Source organism: Thermobia domestica, chromosome 9 (assembly GCF_964235325.1).
Source record: "Thermobia domestica chromosome 9, izTheDome1.hap1.1, whole genome shotgun sequence".
NCBI lineage: Eukaryota > Metazoa > Arthropoda > Insecta > Zygentoma > Lepismatidae > Thermobia > Thermobia domestica.
Window position 1 is genome coordinate 61614056 of NC_137462.1, and position 24038 is coordinate 61638093.

General features: G+C 34.1%; 1 protein-coding gene across 1 annotated transcript; it reads right to left on the reverse strand.

Moving 5' to 3' along the window:
* Positions 1-962: 962 nt before the first annotated feature.
* On the reverse strand, positions 963-21902 carry LOC145694008 (uncharacterized). The gene is made up of 4 exons (XM_081770153.1): positions 21771-21902; positions 14402-14509; positions 9690-9853; positions 963-1019 (listed from the first exon to the last, which is right to left on the reverse strand). The coding sequence occupies exons 1-4, from the start codon at positions 21883-21885 to the stop codon at positions 993-995; spliced, it is 414 nt and encodes a 137-aa protein (XP_081626279.1). The 5' UTR covers positions 21886-21902; the 3' UTR covers positions 963-992.
* Positions 21903-24038: the final 2136 nt, after the last annotated feature.

Sequence of the window (24038 nt, forward strand, 5' to 3'; positions counted from 1 at the left end):
CGAAACAAAGGTTGTTATAATTGCCAATAAGGGAAAGGTTTTCAGAGTTTAACAAAAAGTAATAAAATGCCAAGATATAATAGATAGAATAGGTGAAATTTCAAGATATGCATTATTCTTATTAAAAGGAAACGATAATACATAAACATAAGCATACATAAATTAGCAGTCAGGTCCTAAGTTAAAAAAAACATAAATTTTAGTTTAGTTTGAATTTACAGGTTAATTATTTAGAAACAATTCTAATAATTATAATCATTCTTTTTATTTCCAGATGTACGTCAAGAATAGAAGCAGAGGTTTTCCCGAGGATGTTACAGATGGTAAGTACTCGTTGTAACCAATACACTAGGCTAGCTATAAGTTCATTTCTAAGTCAATATCTAATTAAGTTAACTAAGTTTATAAGTAGTAATAAAATAGTTGCCTTGTGGTAAGTTACAAACTTCTTTTGTACTGTTAATAGCATCTTTACTAAGTACCATTCACACTTTACTTAAAGCAAAATTATTCAATCCAGTGAAATTACTACATTGGATATTACTAGGTCGACACATTCTTCTCTAATAGTCTGCTTTGTGGTGGACAAACACCGTGTTCGTGAATTTTCTCAGGGTTCTCCCGTTTCCTTCCACTTTCTTCATTCCACCATTTCACTCATCTCTCATCATCACCGTCTCCTTTAGCCTAACCGGCATAAGCGTGGGACGTAAAACTTAACGATTTCATTTCATTTTCTAATACTCTGTACTGTCACCTTTCATTGTTACTATGTTTGATGAACAACGCAAGGTTTAGTAGAGGGGGTGTCGACGACTTTTCCTTTATAACATGATCAATATAACAAATATATATTTACTATTAATGAGATGAATTTCTCTTTGTTGATACTGATTGTATTTTATTTAATTTCTAGTTCAAAATTTTCTGGCCAATCCTATAAAGTGACTTACAGACTTACCTGCTATCATAAGATGTTAGAACGTATGCTGCTAGTTGTCTACTCTGCTGTAAGTTGTCTGTATTGAACAGAACAGAATCGTATAAAACAATTAAATAACAAAGTTACAATGGAGCATTAAATAATTAAAAGTTAATATATATATATATATATATATATATATATATATATATATATATATATATATATATATATATATATATGTATCTTAAATGCGCATTAGTATTACGAAATCTAGTGCATTACTCTTTCAACCATTTATTGAGATAAATCGATAAGTACCTTCAGATTGCTACGAAGGTTTCCCTTTTTAAAATCTCATTGTATGTGGCGTTGACAGTACCTCCAGTCTCCTGTCACAGTACCTCCATTTCGTGTTTAAAATGAACTTAGGCTTGTCTGCAATCTATATATAAAGTTCAATGCTCATTAGTCTAGGTGAATAATGGCGTCAAAATTGATTTTGTTGGGCTACATCCCGAAGCATGTTTGCACCCACTAGGGGATTCCAGCCAAGCAGTGGAGTCATATAATTAATATTTTTAAATAGAGCTGCTCCAAAAGCGAGTGCCTCTTTGCATCAACAATCTGATAATGAATATCCGGGAGAAAATACTCAAATTTGAATACCTTGCACTGAATTGCTAATAAAGTTATGTAATGCAGAATTATGATGCTTAAAATGGAAGTACTTCCATAAATAATAATAAAAAAAACATGGTGATAGGATATAAAGAGTTTACCAGCGAAACAATATTTGAGAAGTATATTTTCTCAAGAAATTTCAAACTTGTTTCAACTTATTGTGATGCTAGAATCCATAGAATACCAAACAAAATCAGATACTATATATTTTTTCAAAACAAAATATTTCAATCAACGTGCAAAAATAACATTTAATACATGTTCTTGCAATGCATTTAAATACCATTGTTGTTTAAAAGTATTAATTCGCCGTTGAGAACATTCATTTCTTTCTTATTCAAAATGTGTTACATTACCTGAGAAAGATTAGTACAATATTCTCAAATTGAATATCTGTGATTTTTGCAATCATCCTTCTCTAACTCGCAATTAATACTTGAGACGCTAGTATGTGCACGTAAGTTTAAGGGTAAGTGTGGGAAAGGTAATTGTCTGCAGAGACATTGAGAAACGTGACATCATTTTTCTGTATTTGTACCATCGCATTAGCCAATTATTTTATCCTACAAGGAAATGCATCTTTTTATAGGATGACGTATAAATTATAGGCCACTGCATAAATACCTTTATGACGAATTAGAATAAATTAAACTGTCAAGGAAATCTTCCTCTATATTTCGAACGTCGTCAAAATCTGCGAACACTGCTTGAACACATTACAATTAATACCGATTCAACATATTGAAAAAAATCCCCACATCACGACAAATGCTTGTGTCAACTTAACACGTGCTATTGATTATAAATAACCTAGCAGACAAGATGCCGACACGAAATACACCGAGGAACGCCAAAAGAAGACGGAACCTCACGGAAGGACCCGAAGAGAACAGATAAAAGGCGGACCACCGAGGGACCCAGTAGCAATTGACCAACTGATCGTCCAACCTTAAACCCTGGAAGCTGCTATGAAGCAAAGGGGTTATCCTAATCATAACTAGTCCCTGGAGGTTGCTATGAACCTAACGGGATCGCCGTCTTGAATACCAAAGCTCTTGAGGGCTGCTATGAGAGGATGTTCCTAAAAAATAAATCCTTGAGACTCCCAGACGCTGCACGCAAGCCAAGGAGTTGTCCGTACGGAACACTACAACCTGTAACCTTGGTCATTGAAGATATATTTTATTGTCAGAACTTTTGTAGACACAAAAGACTGAATTTTATAATAAAATTGGTGAAGGGATAAAATCTCTGTCCATGAAAACTAAATATATGGAAGTGCGTCGGGACCGGAATATGGCAAATTATAAATGCGTTAAAATATTATATAATACTTTTCATAAAGTGAATAGTTTCAAATATCTAGAATCAATATTAACAGAAGAAAATCATGTTCACGAAGAAATTAAATGTCGACTAAAAGCAGGGAATTCGCGTTATTATTTGGTTCAAAATCTCATGTCGTCGCGAATTCTGTCGAAGAATTTGAAGCTTAAAATATAGAAAACGATAATCATGCTAGTTGTTCTGTATGGTTGCGAAACATGGTCACTTACTCTGAGGAAAGAACATAGACTGAAAGTATTTCAGAACATGATCCTGAGACGAATATTCGGACCTAAGAGGAACGGGAATGGGGAATGGCGGAAACTTCATAACGAGGAGTTACATAATTTATATGGTTTACCCAAACTTGTTAGGGTCGTCAAGTTTAGGAGGCTTAGGTGGGCGGGTCATGTAGCTAGAATGTGAGAAAGTAGAAACGCTTTCAAGGTCTTGACTGGAAAACCAATCAGAAAATGACCATTAGGAAGACCGAGGCGCAGATGGAAAAACAATATTAAGATGGATCTCGCAGAGATTGGAATAGAAAGTAGAAACTGGATGCAGTTAGCTAAGAATAGAAATCAGTGGTGAGCTTTTGTGAACGCGGCATTGAACCTCCGGGTTCCATAGGCCTCAGAGTTAGTTAGTTAGTTATTATTGACACTACGAAAATCATTACATGATGATAGGCACCGGAGTTTTCTACGGGACGCTCTTTTTTATTAACTTATTAACAGGCACAAGGTGAGTACCAAAATTTGTCTAAGTTTTGCAATCAAAATTCAATTAAAATTTATATATATTATTTCCCTCTCTTTCTTCTCTTACCTTCCTTAAGTGTGATTTATGCCGGAAACTAGATCAAGTAAACAAACATATAGACCAGGAGAGAATAAAACAAATATGACACAGGGTGCATTTAATATATCCTTTAACATGCCACACCAAACGATGTATGCGGGACACGTGCACGAGGACCCGGACAGGTTTTTCATGCTTTTCGACCATATGGCAGGAATACAGGCATGGTTACCGGCTAAGAAAAAGGAGAGATTCTAGGAAGATTCAATCGGAAATGGATGAGCCAATAGGCTCATACTTTTTACGTAAGCTTCGTGTAATAAGGCACTTACTATAAGAAGCGACTGAAGAGGAAACGTTGCATCAACTATCAATGGAATTGCAGAGGGATTTCCTTAATAAATTAGTATTGGAAAGGTTTGCGACGGTAGACGCTCTACAAACTAAACTAAATAAATTTGAAGCGGTTAAGACATTTTAAGGAAAAGAAAACACGCAAGCTATCACAAAAATTGCACATGTTATACCGCCAGAATCATATACCTAACCCACAGACTATATCCTATGGCTTCCCGACCGAACCAAAGACAATATATCCTGGACAACAGTTATATCACCGTACCTATCCTGCACAGACGCAACCTTTTACACAACCGATGAACAACTATGCACCTACATATTAACACCAAATTATTCCTGATATGGCAATTTCTCAACCAAACCCTCAAGAATTTTAAACCCCAAATCAAGAAGCTAAGACCGTTCCCCACCATGGGCAAAACCTTCCAAAAGTGACTTTTCTACACTGGCCAACAAAATGGCAGAATTTTCGCTGGTGATAGCCCAGAAGAATTACAGAAACCATCAAAAGAATAGGAAACAGGGAAACAGAAGGAGACATAAAAATAACAACGGTAAGAACAATCAGCAGGCTACGGAAGATCAAATTTTGTGTGCGCAATATGCCGGTTGAGGGGTTATCGCGAATCTGTTTGCTACAAGCGTCAAAAGACGTGGGAGGCATCCCCTTGACAAGGTGGCTGACAGTCATCATCACACGAAATGAGAAGACCAAAGAGAAACTCAAAAAAATTACGAAATTCGTGTAATAAAAGAACAATCAGGACAATTAGCAGAAAGAAGGGAGAACGTTCCATTAGAGAGGACGAAAATAAGAGGTCGCATTTAACAATTAAAAACTAAATTAGACCCTCAGAGTGGGATAATTGACACAGGAAGTACGATGTCCTTCTGGCCAGCCGATGTCCTTCACCCTGGGACAAGTCTAATTCCATTTCAGACAATATTAAAAGGAATTTCAGGCAAAATTTTCGTTCGAACCTAATAGCATTAATAAAATTTTAAATAAGTTAAACAACATTCACTCATTACTTTAGAGTAATTGACAAGACAATGCCAATAATTATAGGCAACGACTTTCTCCAACGTTTGCATTCCACAATCGATTTAAACAAGCATACAATCTCTTTTATTAAACGACCGAGGAAGGCACAGCCACCAGCTCAAAACACAGAAAATACATTGTCAGCTCTTACGACTCAGATAGTATCTCAGACAGACCAGAACTGTTTGTACGTGACTAAACAAATAACTTTACTCTTCGTTCTCATACATATATACAAGTTGCAGGAAAGAAAAATTGCTGATCAAGAATATCTGTATGTATCACTGCTTCTTGGAATACGCGAGAATCAGTTATTTTTATTTCAAATTCCAATGGTAAAAGCGTAACTTTAAAAAGGAATACACCAGTGACGGTTCTCGAGGAAGGGCACGAAATCTTTTAACGCCTTAGAAGAACAATCTTTTAGAAAAAGGGTATGAATTTAAGACAAAAGAGGAAACGGAAGAACGCCTAAAATACACAAAAAACACTTTTCAATAAAGAGCTATTTGACCTTAACCCCGACCTGAACAGTAAGCAAAAACAAGCAGTTTATGATTTATTATTTAAATATAGAGACGTTTTTACGTATGCCCCTGATGATATCGGGTATTTTAGGGGATACGTTCAAAATTGAGATTTCTAAATCTGCCGTATTTCACGACCGTTTCCCACCGATTCTATTACAAATTAGATGTCAAGAATACAAACAGATTCAAAATCTTATCAAGGCAAGAATAATCAAGCCTACTGACAAGAATTAATATTTCTCTCCACTTCTTGTGTACAAGAAGCCTAATACGAAAGAATTTCGAATAGTTCTTAATCTACAGAAATGTAACAGTTATACCAAGTATTTAACTGTGTCATTTCAATCAACAGAGGATGTTCTAAACTCTGTAAAGGGGAAAACCTTTAATAACAACGTTCGATCTCTCGAATACATACTTTTAAATCTTTGTTGCATCCTAAGGCCATAAATACGTGACTTTCGAGTTCAATCATACCAGAAAATCATATGAATTTTCAAGGTACACAATGGGGCATAAAAAAAGTTTCCAAATTTTTAGCGTTTCCATGAGAATGATTTGGAAGGACTACCAGATAGGATTACAAATTTTTCCGACCACCTTGTCACCAGTTCATATAATTTTCCACAGCACCTGCAAGATTTAGAATTGTTATTTCAGAAGCTTAGGAAATACGAATTTCGGGCATCACCCAAGAAGACACACATTGGCTACCAGGAGCCTAACGTATTAGGACACCTTGTTAGTGGGTAATGCATTAAAATATCTCCAAAAATAGCTAAGGGAATACGAAATTTTAAGAGACCGACTACTAAGCTGATTCTCAAAAACTTTATCGGCCTATGTTCATACCTCAGAGCTCATATCAAAGACTTTACAATAAAAATTGAGCCTTTCCAGCAATAAGTAACATCTAAATCTAAATTCAAATGGACGAAGAAGCACGATGCTCTTTTGGAACAATTGATAGAAGATATATTAAACGCCCTATCACTCGTTCATTTTGATGACTCTCAAGAAATACGCCTTTACAGAGATAGCAGTAAAACGCAACTAGGGGTCGCACTGGCCTGCTATGACTGAAAACCCGACACTGAAAAAGTTGTTGCTTATTGTTCTCGGAGGCTAACGAAAACTGAAGAGAAAGTTAGCATATAGCAAAAAGAGTTGTACCCTTTCATATAAACATTGCGCAAATTTCTATACAATGAACACTCAAGCGGGCAAGGTCGGGAAATATACAAGATACAAGCTATTCTTAGCTGATTATGAGTTTGATATACAGTATTTCCTGGATCCAAACATGCAACAGGCATCATCAGTAGACTTAAAAAAAACAGATATTAAGAAAGAAGGAGAAAAGGATGAAAATGAAAAATGGGGGAAGACTACCATTCTTTTAAATCAAATAGTCTTCAAGTTAATATTATAGAAACAGGAGATAACGAGCTTTTACCAAACATCGCAAGAGTACAGATAACAATTACACAGACATCATTTCTGTTTTAAGGGGGAAGATACCGACAAGATTTCCACGGTTTTTTGCCTAAAAAATGCCAGCAAGATTTTTTGCCTCAAAAATGACATATTCTATAGAAAACGAAACAACCCTGATTATGGCTAACTATATCTTCTATGTACACCGAAGTCGTTAGCCAATGTGTGGTTCACAATCTTCCACCGCCAGGCGATCAATCCACATCTTGGGTTTTAAAAATCGTACAAAACCGTCATCAAGAAATTTTATATCTCAAAAACTATCTTGCTCACAAAATACTCGCAAGGAGTGCAAACGTTTCAAGAAACTACCACAGAAGAAGCAAGCTGAACTACTACATCATCCAGTGGCAGAGATAGCAACAACATGGATAAATGACGAGCTAGGGACCTTCCCAAGCACAAGCAGAAAAGGAAGAAAAAAGTCCATACTAGTAGCCACGGGACTAGCCACACGATATGTGATTGCAAGAATATTACATACCATAAACACGGGAAATATAGAGAAATTCTTGGAAAATGATATTATCCTAAAATATGGAGCATTTACACGCTGTATTGGTACAGATATCCAGTACATGGAGCGACTCGTTTACAATGTTTAGCACATCAGTATGATATAGTATAAGTACTCACCCGAATATAGTGATGCTTCCATAGGACTAGTAGAACAGACTAATAAAATTATACAGAATTGTCTTACGTTTTTCGAACGAGAACATCATACGTACTGGGAAAGATGGTTACTGCATGTTATGTTATGTGACTGATGGCATCAACACTTACGTACAAGGAGGGACCAAATATTCAGGAAGCTTCTTATTGTTTGGTTACGAACCCAGGATCCCGACAGAATGTACACTCCAATCAAGAGAACATATACAAGTTGACAGATATAAAGTAGATGCCATCAGGAACAAAGTACGAAACAACCTGGAACAGGTGTATAACAGACAAAAGCAGTTTTACGATAAGAGCCATAGACAGACAACTTATAATCCATGGGATCTTGTTTCGGTATATTATCCCACAAGGAAAATAAGTTTACCCGAACACTTCACAGTTCCCTATGAAGACCCGGCACGAATCTTGTAGAAGCTTAATTCAAATTTATACCGAGTAGATTTGCCATCTAAATTCAAGGACAACATTCAACAAATAGCGATCGATCGCTTGAATCCATTCTACGAGGACCAAACAGATGGAAGACAAAATTGAGGAGAAAGAGGCACAAATCTAAAAAGAAGAATTTGACAAAATTCCACGTACTCACCGGGAACAGAAGAGGTACCAACAACAGAAAAAAAACAACAAAAGATGCAGTGACATAAATCCGCACTTCTTTATTTCAGCTATAAATTATATCTTATTCTGTTATTTAACTTCGCTACATGAGTATTTCTGTTCTTGCAACATGCAAGATCAACAATTTTTTCTCCTTTTTTAGTCTCAAAAGTCATCAATCCATGTAAGGTCGAAATACAATTCTTTCTTGCTTCTCGCATTGCTTCTTCGATAGGAACATACGACACTTCTTCACCTTATATAGGATGTTCATAAAATCAGGCCCTTGATTCCATTATACAGAGTGACCAAAAATTTATATTCTCAATTTTTATTTTCTTAGGAAGAGAAGATACCAAATTCCAAAATTGATTCCTTTCTTTTCATTCGTTCTAATAATAATTAATCTGTTCCTCGCCTTACATAAGTCCCGTTACAAAACAAACCTTAACCAATTGGCTAAACATATCTATACAGTGTGTCAGTGTAGATATCTCAATAATATCTACAAGTGTGTCAGTGTTGTGTGCAACTACTTTTCACTAATAACAAGTATGTGTTTTTTTTCAAATAATCTTCCAGATTATTTGTTTTTCAGTGCGGGAAATGTAAAGATCCCTACATCATGACAAAAGCACGTGTCAAGTTAACACGTGCTATTGATTATAAAGAACGTAGCAGACAAGAAGCCAACACGAAAGACACTGAGGAACGCCGAAAGATGATTGACCTCACGGGAGGACCCGAAGGGAAAAGATAAAAGGCGGACTACCGAGGGACTCAGCATCAGTCGACCAACTGATCGTACCTACATTAAACCCTTGAGGCTGCTATGAAGCTAAGGGGTTATCCTAACCACAACTAATCTCTGGCGTCTGCTATGAAGCTAAGAGGATCGACTTGAATACCAAACCCCGTGAAGGCTGCAATGACCGGCGGTTCTTAAAAACTAAATCCTTGAGACTCCCAGAGGCTGCACTGGAGGTAACCAGTTGTCCCTACAGAACACTATAACCTGTAACCTTGGTCATTGAAGAGATATTTTATAGTCATAACATTGTAGACACAAAAGTCTGAATTTCATATTAAAATTGGTGAAGGGATAAAATCTCGGTCACTCTACCAAAATCATTACAATATTGAATACAAAATCACCATTAAAACACTGTTCACTTATTAAAATTATTTTGTTTCTTTGATAATATTCTAAATTTAATAATTTGTGTCAAAATTCATTTACCTGCACTTTACGTTCGTAAGATACTAACTCACACACTTCTTTATATGTGGTCTCCTTATACTGATTACTGAAATACACAATCTTACACCTCTCCTGCTGGATTATTCTGTTATCGTACCTTGTTTCCGAATAGCATTGTCCTTCAGGACACATGCTTCTCGTTTCTATGGAAAGAATAAACAATGAAAAATATTAATTACATTAATATCAATTCAGGTATTATCAGTATAAGCTACAAGTATGAACAATAGTTGAATAATTTTATATATTTTATAAGTATATTTCCGAGCTGCAGAATGAAATCGAAATGATAGAAACACTCATGTAACAGATAACATTTCCTAGTAACAGTAAAGCTTAATGAACTGATAGTAGTTTGTGTTAGACAATAGTGAGTAGTAGGAGGAGGTTCATTCTAGATCCATTGGTTTTTCAAAACAAAACGATAATAATTATTTTGATCGTGGTAACTGAAGCAATGCAATGTAGTGCTAGCCATTGATATTGCTTCTCTATTGGAAACGTATCAGCGCTACAACATATCAAATAAACAAACATATTTTCGCGGAGATCACAAAAGATATCGTCTAACTTAGATATATCTTCAGATGCAACGGTTATTTCCTAAGATAACGCTTAACATTTAGATATTTGTCATCAAATGAATGACATTTGCACAAAGAAGTAATTTCCTACAGATACTATTTCCAAATGTAGAAATTCAAAGAGAACACTTCTACTTGCTAGTTTTCAAGGCAATATATGTTCTGGCTTGCCCACTGACCTAACCCTCTATCATCCTGTATATATTCTGTGTCTTCGTACACTTCAATCAACTAATGAAATTCCAGTCTCTTTCAGAGAAATGGATGGTGGTTAGATTTTAATGGATATACTCATAAATTAGTGTGTGCAGTCCTCCCAAACGAAATGTGGGTTCGACATTACCTATTAGGCATATTTTGGATGGATGTTCCTTTAATTATGTATCATTAGGATTTGGATACGTAAGGACATCTTTAATAAAAATTGCATACTTGATGGCGTGAGACAAAAATAGAACATCTAAATTAGCAACTGTTACAACTTCAAATGCTATGGAACAAGCATCGTCCTACTTTCAACGATCTGAACGTTGCTATCTGGTGTCAACCGTGGCCAGCCTCACTATTACATGCGATTTGCCACAGGAGGGAAGCTTAGTTGACTTCTAATACGGTAAAGGTTTTATCTTTGCGCAACAATTGTTTTAACTCTGAAATATGATTCAACTCGGGCAACGTTTTTGTTCTTGGAAAGACAAATAGGCTATTGGTGGAATCGCCTTGATAAATTTATGCGACTGACTAAATGCCTTGATAAATTTCTACTTTACAGGTTGTTGAAGTAAGAGAAGTTTCGGAATATGAATGTTTGTTCACAACCTACTTCTAACTAGGTATAATCTTTTTACACCACATTCAAACTCTAGTAATTGTAACATCTCATATATTAATATAATTGCAATGTATATGTATTTATTTATACATATAACTGGTAAAAGAATTACATATTTTTCAAATAACTATCGTAACAATATAATATTTAGATCACATTTATTTATACACTAGTGTAGTAAGTAGTTTTTATTCTCAGCAATAAATAAAATTATCTACTTGTCAAATATTTATTTAATATGTATAAATAATAGCCATGGAGAAAAAATACACTTATTGAAACTCATTCGCTAGTTTAGTGGGTATGCCCATTGAAGTTATAAAAATGGATTTAATTTTACTTCAGTTTTGATAGTTTTCTTAATTTTTGAAGTAGTGAAACTATTTATTTGGCACATATATATGCAAAAGCACACACAGCAACCAGAAGAAATAAAATGAGCCACTTCTTATGAAAATCGGTTGAGAAGTTTACTCGGTATAGCGCTAAAAATAAGACATCGATATCGCCATTAGTGGTCATCTTAGAAGTATGACGTCATGCACCGGCTCGACCACAGTTTGAGACAAAACACCAGGTAGTACACGATTCTATAGTTCATTACCTATCCATCGCCACCACTCATGTAATTGCTTCATTCAAAATTCCACGGATTTTGTTATATTTACATATGCCTCTGCACTATTACCTTCTAATACTTGTTCGAAGTCCTGAAGGTCATTATTGGCAATGCTGAGTTGGGGCTGCATTATTGTGTTTAAGCTACATTATTGTGATTAAAATTGCGATATTTTTCTTGGTTCTCATCTGCAGTGCTATGATAGCGGGAATGTCAGCATCACTAATATAAGGAAACCTCAGTGTTCTCTGATCTTCAATGAAGGCACGTTCTCTTTCAGGAAACTTCCTGGACTTCTCACAACTGAATTTGGCCAAATCTTCACATTTGCATACTGCTATGTCTAATAAACTGCTGTTTGCTTCATCCAAGAAAATCTTCATTTTACTTTGAAAGTTTGTCTTGCCTTTATCTTGCAGGTAACTTTTCATCACTGATCTGAATTTCTGGTGGTATGTCAATGGGAATTTAAAATTCGAGGTTTAGAAACTATTGAAATTGAGGCTTTCTATACAAGTTTTCAATTTTTGTTGTTACATTTTCTGCTATTTGAGAAAACGTGGGTTCCTGGTTTCGCAAGTCAGGTGGAGGATTGAATCTTTCTTGGAAACAACAACGCAGGACGTCTTCATAGGTCGGCAGACGAGATTCTGCCAGTTCCTTGGGAGTTTCAAATAACGGACATGTAAGAGTGGTGTGTGTTAAAAATTTACCACGCCTATCATATGGGCTGGATGTCATCTGTAATGTAGCAAAAACTACAGACAACTACACAAAAATGTTAAACTAACATAGTTAATACTTGTCGGAACACTGCAACCTTGTGACAAAACAATTAGCTTTCCTTTACGAGTTCTCTGTGTAGAGCAAGCACTCTCCTACTAACATGTAAACCGTCTAAGCTTGATTTTGTTTTCTTTCTTCTCGTGAATACATAGACATAATTGTTGGAGAACGTATTCATACACATAGACTCGTACATAGAGTTAATTGTTGAAGTATTTGTTATTATGTAAAAAGGTGTGATAAATAGCACCATGAGTTCTCCGTTTATTCAATTAAATTTGTGACTAGATTGTGAAGGTTAACAACTGTATTAAAAATTTTGTAGTACAAAACGCTCTTCCATTTCATTAAGAGAGGATTAGTTATTAATTGCATTCTCAATACTTAGAAAATATTTTATACATATTTTTCAATTTTCCAAAATTTCACCCCACCTCGATTCAATTTTATTGAAATTTTCAAATTGTTTATGCAAGAGTGTCGCAAATTTTTAGCACTGTCGCTATTTGAATGCCGCCTTTTATATCTTATAAAAATATAATTTTATACCCATTTTTCTCCATTTTTTGAAACTTTGATCCTCTTGCGGCTGTAAAAGACATTAACTAATTTTGTTCAAATTTTGCAGATTTATTACTTAAATCAAGTAGCAACTTTTGTATACTGTTTCAACATGAGTGTATCATTTTCGATCTTCCAAAAAATTGTGTTCGATTTTTGCATATTTCTTACTTAACCAAGTAGAAACTTTTGCATACTATTGCAATTTGAGTGATTCATCTCCGATCTTTGCAAAAATAACTTTATACCACTTTTTCCCCATTTTTTGAAACTTTGACCCTCTTGCGGTGGTAAAACATATTAACAAATTTTGTTCAAATTTTGCAGATTTGTTAGTTTGATCACATTGCAATTTTTCAGTGCTATTGCGATTAAAATTTCACAATTTGATTGTTTTCGACCCATGCTAGTAATCATACCATTTACGCTGAGTAACGATCGAATATACAGTTTTCTCTTGAATATTTATACAGTCAATCATATACAATCAAAACATCACATTTATGCGTTTAAGATATTATTCTATTTTTCTATTACAACCAATATTTAATTTTATATTCTAAAGTAGTTTCAGTGATTGTACTGTATTGATTAAATAAGTAATTAAAAGTAGTTAAAGACTAAAATACATGTTTCATAGTCATTTTTCAAGAAGCTTTAAATTCATCAATGAATAAAAATTTGTTATCGTTTGGTTTTCAAATATTCCAATAGGAATGTAACTTTTACCAAACGTAGAAGCCAGCTGCAAATGCGATACACTGATTACTCGCTTTCGTTCTACATTGGAACAGGAGAATATATAAATAAAAATATGAAAGTTTTATTTGTAGCATCGTTCAATATATACTGACAAGTGTAATAGAATATTAAATATGTAGTTAATTTTCCCAGAATTATGTAAGCAGGATAAATGAGTTCGATGACCTACGTGCCAGGGATCATAATGTCAAGTAAGTTTATAACAAACATTATGTGACTGGTGAAAGTACCTTCTGGTACAAGTCTTGTAAGCGACATAATACGCATGACACTATGACAATGGGATAAGTATGAGATGCAATAAATAGTTACAAGGACTATAGACATTTTTAAATGTTGTTGGCTTATTAGTGTATGGGAAAACCTCGCCTCTTGTGTTAATCTAACGAACGTTGCTAGGGGTTTTTTCACTTAATTTATTACACTTAGCATGAAGTAGAATATTCACACGTTTTTTTCATTGGCAATGTATGGACTAAAACTCACTATACAATTTATTTTTACATACTTTCTCTGTCACGCACAACTCATATATATATGCTCTTACCATTTGCGCTGACACATTTTACTATAGGGCGAAGATCATCATAAGGATTATATAGACATTTGAATCCTTCTTCTCTACATTTTTCACATTCTAGTTGATAGATATTCGCTGAAATATATAAGTAGTAACAAATACATAAATAATATTGTTGTCTTATCAAAATCATAATACGTACTTTCTCAGTTGCAAATTTAAAATAACATTTGACCGAAACTTAGACTAATAACTGGAGCATATCATTAGCAACAGAACCTTACCATAATCACAGTTGATATAATTCTTTTCAGCATAACTCCATATTTCAATTTAACCCCTGATCTACCAACTCCCGAACTCAATGAAAATATTCCATGTTACTCTTACTTTGTCATGGACAAGTTGTTAAATTTCAAGTCTTGTTTCCCACCTAGAGGATCAGAGGGTTACTTTTAAATTATGACTTAGCCCTACATCGGATAATGTGAGAACATTTGATGCTTTTAGAAACTCGTTATAGACTTCACGCGCAGTTCATACTGATATAATTCATCGGTCGTTTCATGCACTTCCGCACCCTGTATAAAATACACTTTGCTTCTTATACTTACAATAGAGCTGTTAGGTTTTTTTGTAGGTATTTAAAAATACACAGGCGAAAAGGAAATCTAAATTTGATAGTATCTTCAGTTCGCACATTGATGTCAAAATTAAGGCAAATTGTCAAAATTTGTCAAATTGTCAAAATTTGTATCTTCTAGAACACACTGTATAAAATAAAGTATTCGTTTTTATAGTTCTAACAGAACGGTAGTTTTCTCGTAGATACGTAGAAATACACATGAGAAAAGAAAATCAAACTAGGAAAATATCTTTAGTTCGCGCATTGCAACTTAAAAATCCCAAATTTTAGGAAAACAAAAATTCTTTAGGTTTTGATCTGTGAATATAAATGTTCTCTCATTTCTGAATTTAGAAATAATCCAGAAATTACCAAGGGAAAATGGCAGCACTTCAAGTAGCTAAGCAGCAATCATAACCATTCAAGATGTTTCAAATTTATTTATTTTATATTTCTTGTATACATTTGAAGTCAGACTTCTTACTGAAATCTGGCACTACAGTGCGAGACAAGAGTGTAATCTAATAAAACCATCCCTATTTAAGGAGTCACACACTTTTGTAGCAGCCTCTGTTACAAATTTCAAGTATCGTTCTACGGACTGCGTGTGGCATGGACATTTTACGTAGTCAAACTCTGATAGTTCCTACGTCTTTAGAAATGATCAAATACTTTGATTTTCGGGAAGAGGAAACAAAGTCTTCAGCTATATTATAGGATCGATAATTTCTAGTAAGAGTTCCAGTAGATATTGTGATGTCTGAATCAGTACAGACATCTGAATTTTCACATCTTCTACAAACGAATTATTTCTTGTAGTAAAGCAGACTAGTGTCTACGTTTTAAAGTACGATGCTAATGTTTTCAGTTCAAATTAAGGATCTTTCGTCGAAATATGTAAGCCCAAACTAAGATTTAATTTAGTTAGCCATCTTGAATGATTTATTGTTCCAGAATCCTTTACTGTAAGATATCTTAAGCATTAGCGCTGTTTGTGTCTGTCACAATATCAAGAATATATCTTTGGTCTTTGCTTAAGTTATTCTTTTTTGTTTGTTACGGAAATATCTTCAGATGAAATTTTCTCATAACCGAGAACAGGAAGCTGTTCACAGCGTTAAAATGACTTACCAATATTTTCAGAAAATGATTTTGGGGCTTGAAATCTCACCATCTAGGTACTCGACTAAATGTCGGTAAAGTATTTTTATTTAACGTAGTCAATGAATGAACCACTCGAGTGTTCCTCCTATTCTGACCTCAATATTATGAATAATGTCAATTTTCCATTTCGTATTGGTTACTGGGCCATCACAGGCGATTGCAACCAAATCATTTAAATCCATGTCCTTGTAACTTAAATAAGAATGTATATTCTCAGATATATTCTTCACAGATTCAATTCTAGGCGTTAAATGGACAATAAACTGACTATCTGACTCATTTTAATGTATTACCAAGGACGTGTTCGATTCAGTAATTAAAACAAAATCCTGTAAGAAATTGCAAGTAAACGTTCGGATAAACCGAAGTCGCTCTGTCCGATAAACCGACCCGATCACTTGCTAAAGCTGTGGAAGTCAGTTTAAATCGCATTTGGTTTTGCTGGTCAATGTGATGCTTCTATGTTTCCTTCAGTGTTGTGTTCAACAGTTTAACAAATTTCACATATAACTGTTCCCAAGTGTAACACTCCGATTTTGATAAAACTTGACAGGTACACATAAAATAAACGTACGTCTTTGAACTTGAACTTTTGAGTGTAATGAGACACTCGAAATTCACTATATTGGTTCATATTTTTAGGTCACACCTCTATTGGTAAAATTTCACTAGTTTCACACTAGCTGTTTCGTATCTATAGCATATTTTATTGCATTTCGGGGTGCGCCTCTAACCCTTACAATGTATTTCCGAATAAACAAATACACGTGTCGATTTGTTTTCTGTTCGCTGTTGATGTGCAAATTTGAAGCATATCAATTGTTTACACTTGGGAAACACGAATCGCCTTATTTTACATATACAGTGTTTACACACAATTTCATTCGCTTCGACCCACTCCTGCCTACGCTTCTGCAATAATATTTACTTCTTTCGGAGAGACCTTGGCTCCAACACGGCTTTTCCGCACAAACTAAAAACACCTGTTCGCTTATATTTTTGCGTATTGTCCCTATACATGGTATCGTTGCTATTCTCCATACTCTTTAGGCATTTCTGACGTATACTTATTAGCACTTTTGATATTTCGTGATCAGAGGTTTGGAGGGGTTTCGCGCCCAACCAAACTGCTTTTTCCAGAAAAATATGAAACACACTCCCTCATTTTACGCCTACAATACCTGTGCACAACTTCATTCATTTCGATCGGCTTCATCTTGCTTTTCCGGCGCCAACTCTCAACATTTTGAGTTTCAACTTTTGCCCCCTGGAAACGTTTCTCCGCGGAAAATAAAAAACAAGTATTTGTTTATTTATTGCGTATTGTATCTACACAAAGTTTCATTGCAATTCTTCGTGATCTTTGGACACATTTTACATGCTGTTATTAGCTCTTTTCATATTTCGTGATCAAAGGTTTTGAGGGATCCCTGCAGCAAAAAAAAACTGTTTTTTGTTTTCAGAAAAACACATATTCCCTCATTTCACGTCTACAATATCTCTATACAATTTCATTCTTTCTGTATACTTCTTGTTGCCTTTCAGTTGTCAATTTTCAAACTTTTGGTTGGGGCTTTTGGCCACCAATGACCATTTTCCCCCAGGAAATACTAAACACGTTTTCGTTTATTTTTTGTGTATTGTGCCTTCAGAAAGTTTTGTTCCAGTTCTTCATGTCCTTTAGGCAAATATAACATACTATTATCAGCACATTTGATAGTTCGTAATCAAAGGTTTCAATGAGTCCGTACCCCACTCACCTGTTTTCTTTTTCAGGAAAATGCGAAACATGTCCCTTATTTTAAATGTGCAATATCTGTGCGAAATTTCCTTCAGTTCGGTTCACTTCTTCTTGCCTTTCGGGTGTAAACTTTCAAAATTTTGGAAGGGGGCTTTTGTCCCCTAAAACCGTAAATAAAAATATGTATTCGTTTACTTCATGTGTAGTTTCCATCAGCAACATTTGATCAGAATTGGGGTGTTACACTTGGGAAGTGTTACATGTCAGAAGATGTAGTGTCACCTTGGTACTGAACAGTATAAATTACAGCTTTCTCTTTCTTCCTCTCTTCCCATATCCTAATTATCGTATTCCTTTCAGTCTACGTTACCAGCAGTTGTGAGAACGCCTGAATAGATGCAACCTAACTTACACATTTCTTTTCTCGGCTTTGGCAGCAGTTGGTAGCACTGAGGCAGGTCCTTAAGTGAAATTGTGAGTAGATGAGCACAAAATATTTCTCGATTCTGTCAAGGGACATGTTTCGGTTCGAACGCGTGGATCAATATAAAACTTGGTAGATATATACAGGACTAAGTACTGACCACTGTATGGTGTCATTCCCGTGTAAAACTCGTTTTCCTCCGACAGCGCCACCTATCCTCCGAAACACTAGCAGTTAGATTCTTCGTTACTGAGTGAAGATCAGTCAGGTGCGTCAGTGTGTGGTGGTAAGCTCGAATTAGTGTTAGGTGTGATAGTCAGTGTGGAAAAAATAGGACGGGCTGCTGGCATTAACCTCCTTCATGTAGTTGAACTGTTAAAAGACGAACTAAAGAGCAGAGTCCTGTATATATCTACGAAATTTTATATTGATCCTCGCGTTCGGAATGAAATATGTCCCTTGTGAGATGAATTGCTCTGCTTCAGAGCACGCTGTCCAGTGAACACCATATATTAATCTCAACATTGCTGTGTGTGTAATGTATTATTTCATTATATACTGTATATTCAAAGAAATAAAAACTGATCAGAAAATGCTTGAATATAGACGAAAATATCAAATCTAAAACAACTGCTGGAAATAAGTCTTTTCATTACTGTCTCCGCTGACAGACTTCCAATTCTCCTTATTCCAACATCTTTTTCTTTCTAACGAAGATAAGATCTTGCTTGTCACACTGCGTATGCATTGAAATTGAAACATTTGAAAAATCATCTGCAAACATGCTACGTTCCCATGCAGTCACGAACGAAGGTTGATACGGATGACGTAATTTTGTATTGTTGGCATTTCGCTTGTGAAGGAAATCGTCTTTTAACAATATTTGTTTTTCCATTAGTGTTGCTATCAGCTTAAGATCTTCATGAATAAGGTGAAGTTTATTATGTATCAAATCACATTTCCTCTCCATAGTTATTATATACAAAATTTAACAAAACTGAATATTATTTTTCTTATTATTATAAAAAAACTATTCCCCAACTTAAACAATACTGTAAAGAAAAACGAATACATGGTTATTCAAACCTTAGGAAGGCAGAAATAATAACTTTAATCAACGAGCACAAAAATAAGTCTTAAAGAACAACTGCTGCAAATTCACAACAACCACGTAATTCAAAAATTAAATCCTGAACATATCGTTAACTACCTTCAAAATCCGCTTTGTAGAAATATAGTTATAGATGCACTTAATACTCGAAAATTCAAAGAATGTAAACAAATTTCAGAAATAAACAACTTATCTGATGACTTTCTACACACCTTCGAAAACAAGATACATTGGTATTTAGTTACATCAAACCATAAACTATCACTTTCTTTTTATTGAACGTTATGAAGAACACATCAATAGGGCTAGATTATGAAACAGAAAAATAAACTTACTTAAACACGAATACTTATTAATAGGTATGGTGATAAACTTTTCTGGGACAAATTGTGTGAACGAAGGTATGGTTCACGGTGTTATCGTTGTTTAAAACCAGAATTCGTAATAAACCATAAGGAACATACAAGACAACATATTCATTGGAAAGACTACACGTATGAAACAAATGACTGAAGATTTTCTTAATGAGTTGAAAGAGGAAGTTGATTGGCTCGTGTTTAGTGAAGAAAATAACTGTGGAAAGTTTTAACTAAAACAAGCTGTTGAGGTTTGTTGTACACAATCCAAAGAATATTTACATTGGGGCATACTTTCTTATCAAACGGATTTACTCAAATTTACGTTCCTAAAAACCTTTAAAGAGGAACTCTATTGGGATATAGTTTCTAAAAGTTGTCGTATCACAGGAAAAGAACTAACAGCCTTCTTGAGAGAATTTGATTCTCTTATCGATTGGTACGCTCTTACACCACTGCTAGATGAAACAACGTGAGAAAATATCAAAATAAGGTTTATTGGCCAACAGTTAATATACACGATAAAAGCGAAAAATTAATTCTCGAGTTCGAAAGCAAAGTTTTAGAATTAAACAGGATAATACACACTTGTTGCGATAGGAAGTTCTCTGAAGACTTTCTAAAAAAAAGCAGAGGTTAGATTAATATGTTTGAATTTTTAAGAGTAAATAAGCATGTTCACAATTATCTCAAAAACACACTAATGCTACTCTCAACAGGGTTATGCTTAATAAAAACTCAGAAGAATGTTCAATATGTAAAGAAATAAAATGTCAATTGTGTAAAACGACGTGTAAGCATGAGTTATCTGTTAAATGTATGCTTAACTGGTTAAGAGATAAGAACACTTGTCCTTCGTGTAGAACAGTTATTAGACTTAACAACAATAGCAACAACGAATATCGTGAAGATGATCTTAAGTTTGATAGCCCGGTTTATTTTGATTCCCTTGAAGAAGAAGAAAAAGATCTCCCCTACCTATTGCGGATATCTCACGATAGCCATCTATAATAGTAGAATCTATTTGCTATATATAGTGGAAACAGCAAGTTTCCTATAAGTGAATGGATTAAAACCAAATTTGGTTGTGTTGCAAATATCGAATCCGATCCGTCATACTGTTTCTCAATGGTGGCTGTTTGAAAATTTTAAAACTTCATAATTCCCTTAATTTTGAGTCATATGATAAAAAAATATTGATTTGTAATTTTGGTTTTAAAAAGAAACGGGACAGTTGTCTAAAAAGCTTTTCAGTATTTTAAGTTTCGAGAGTTACTTTGTTACCTCAAATTGTTGTAAATTTGTTACATTGTTGCGTATGTGTTCAGTATCACCAAAAACTGTTGAAAGGAAGTTGTTTATATTTAAAATTTAGGAAACAGATAAAATCTCACACTAAAAATATAATTTCATTGTGTTCACCTTGCTGAAGAAAGGAATATTCCTCACACATATATATGTCTCATTAGATTTCAATTTTAATTGAATTTCAAGATACAGGATTTGTTGAATTTGTATTCTTTCCGGCTTTACAATATACAGTTCTATTAGGTTCATATCGACCTTTTTTCTTTAAATTGGTTTTAAACCACCCTGCACCTGTTGAAAATGTTTAGTAGATCTATTTTTTGATATTATTAATAGTATGTATTTAAAAAATCCCTACCAGAAGAGAATTCAAAATAATATTTAAAAATATCTTCCGGTATTAGATTCTAATTATATTTTTATCTTCCGCTCATCCTTGTGATCTCCTTGAAACACTCTCGCGACATCAAGGTTGAGAAACCATGACCTATCTAATTCGCATTGTTTTCTTAAATGAATACCAACATTAATGTATATTCACAACACTAAGAAATGAATACATCTGATATAGCTACGTTCATTATATATACATATACAAGTAAATGCCATTAATGGATAAGTATTATGCATTTCAAGTTTGAATGACATAAATAATTTTCTCACTTACCATACACTTTACGTGGTTTTACACAACCATACTTAATCAAATACTTGTTTTCGTAATTCGACTCGGTTCTTGGGATTAATTCCTTGAGACATACCTGCCCGTCTTTACATGGCATACCAACGCACGCAAGCTTAAGATCTGTAAGAATGTACAATGGAATATTATTAGTTCATAACCAAATATCAAAATGAGTTCTAAGCTTCCTAATTTAATGAGTATACAAATCAAAATCCCTTGGTCCCTTGAACTCTGTCGCATAATATTTGCATGCCTGTAACATAGTCACATAATTTCTATCCCTGTCTGACTTCTAACTACTACATAGCATTAAGAGTGGATAGTGCACCGGAATGTACTCTAGTAGAAACTTATGACATTTAACATATTATAATGTACCACCTGTTTGTGTTTATAAACAGTAACACATGCTCCTATTTGCATACAACAACCGCGTGTATTTACTACGGAGTACTACGTCGCACGTTGGATAACTACAAGAAACAGATGACGAAACCCCTGCACCACCCACAGTCACATAGGCAGATATCAATTAACCAGTATTAATATAAAACTATTAATTCCAATATTTCCAGGATGTTTGGTGGTTAGATTTCGCTTTAGTGTCCCTTGTAACACCAAGGTCATATGATACGTGGACCTATAGTTTAACGTATGATCCGAACCAGATAATCTCCACAGATGATCGAACCGAGATCACCCGCGCTAAAGTTCATACCCTAACCATATACGCACAAGTAAATTCGTATTAACGTATTAAAGCTTATTATTATTATTATTATTATTATTATTATTATTATTATTATTATTATTATTATTATTATTATTATTATTATTATTATTATAAATGCTAGTTTCCCATTACTACTATTTCTAAACTATGCTCTGAATTAAGAAAAAATTAAGTTAAAACACGCTTAAATCACTTAGGTTGCTACGGGGATCTATGGCACTGTAACCCCAAACTGCTTGTTTCGGAGCATTGAGGTTTACTACGCCACTCTATCTAGCTTCCTTCGGAGCTCTATAGAGATATTGGCCTAAGGTTTCATGGTTTTGGGCTACCTTTTCTTACCTTGCATTACAGGAAATTGTGTTTTACTATTTTGTGTAAATACTGTGTTTTATTAGAGGAGTTTTATAATAACAGTCGGTAGAGGGAGTCGATTCCGGACGCTCAGGTATTTAAACCTATCCCTTCACAGGAGGAATTTTACAATAAACTTTTAACAGATAATAAGAAAACAAAGAAGATTATAACAGAATAAACAATATGTATTAAACTCTTTTACGGAAGTTACAGAATTTTAAAAGATTCAAAGATTAAAATACAGGTTCTTTCCGTTTGTGTGTTATACAAATACTAGGATAGAAGCTTTCTAAGATTAAAAGGATCGCAACCAATTCGTATATTTTTATGTTTAGTTATTATGAGATATATTCCAAAGAATATATATTTAGATAGATAGATAGATAGATAGATAGACAGATAGATAGATAGAGAATTTACAAATTACAGCAGCAATATCAATTAGCAATTTCTAAGGCAGGATATGTATAAATATAAAGATTATATTTAGTCTCCATAGAGTCTATAGCTCACTTCCTTCAAAAACTCCTTTTAAAAATGCCTTTTAGTATATTAATTACATTGGACTATTTGAGGGCAACTTTTTATCCAGAAACTCAGCCAGAGTACTATCTAATCTAAAAGGTGAAGATATTGGAGTAGAGAATTATGATAATCTTAATTTGTTTCGATGTTCAGAACAGAAGAAACAAGAATTATTTAAAGAATAGTTAGAAACAGGTACGTTTGAAAAAAAGAGAAACAGAACTACAGTAAGAACTTTGTGTTAGGTTGATTTTCAGATAGGATAGCATTATTTTATACTATAGGATGTTCGTATATGCATGTTTAGGATTAAGTCAAATTCAATATTTAGTTTTCCTTTCTTTTTTAATATTTTATATGACACATAGTGTGCTTTGTAGTTATATCGTTATTTTTAAAAAAATCTTAGCTTATCGAGAACACATAAATTCAGAATGTTTTACGAAGCTCTCTTACACATTAGGTATAATGTAACATGCTCCGAGATTTTTGGACATCCTGTATGTATATTCACAAATTTTTGTTTACTAGAGGCTTTGTAAATATTCAGAAATTTATGGTACTGTAGGAGTAAGTCGCAAAATTTTCATAATTTCCTCAAAAGAGGAATATTTAAATATAGATTCCATAAAGAT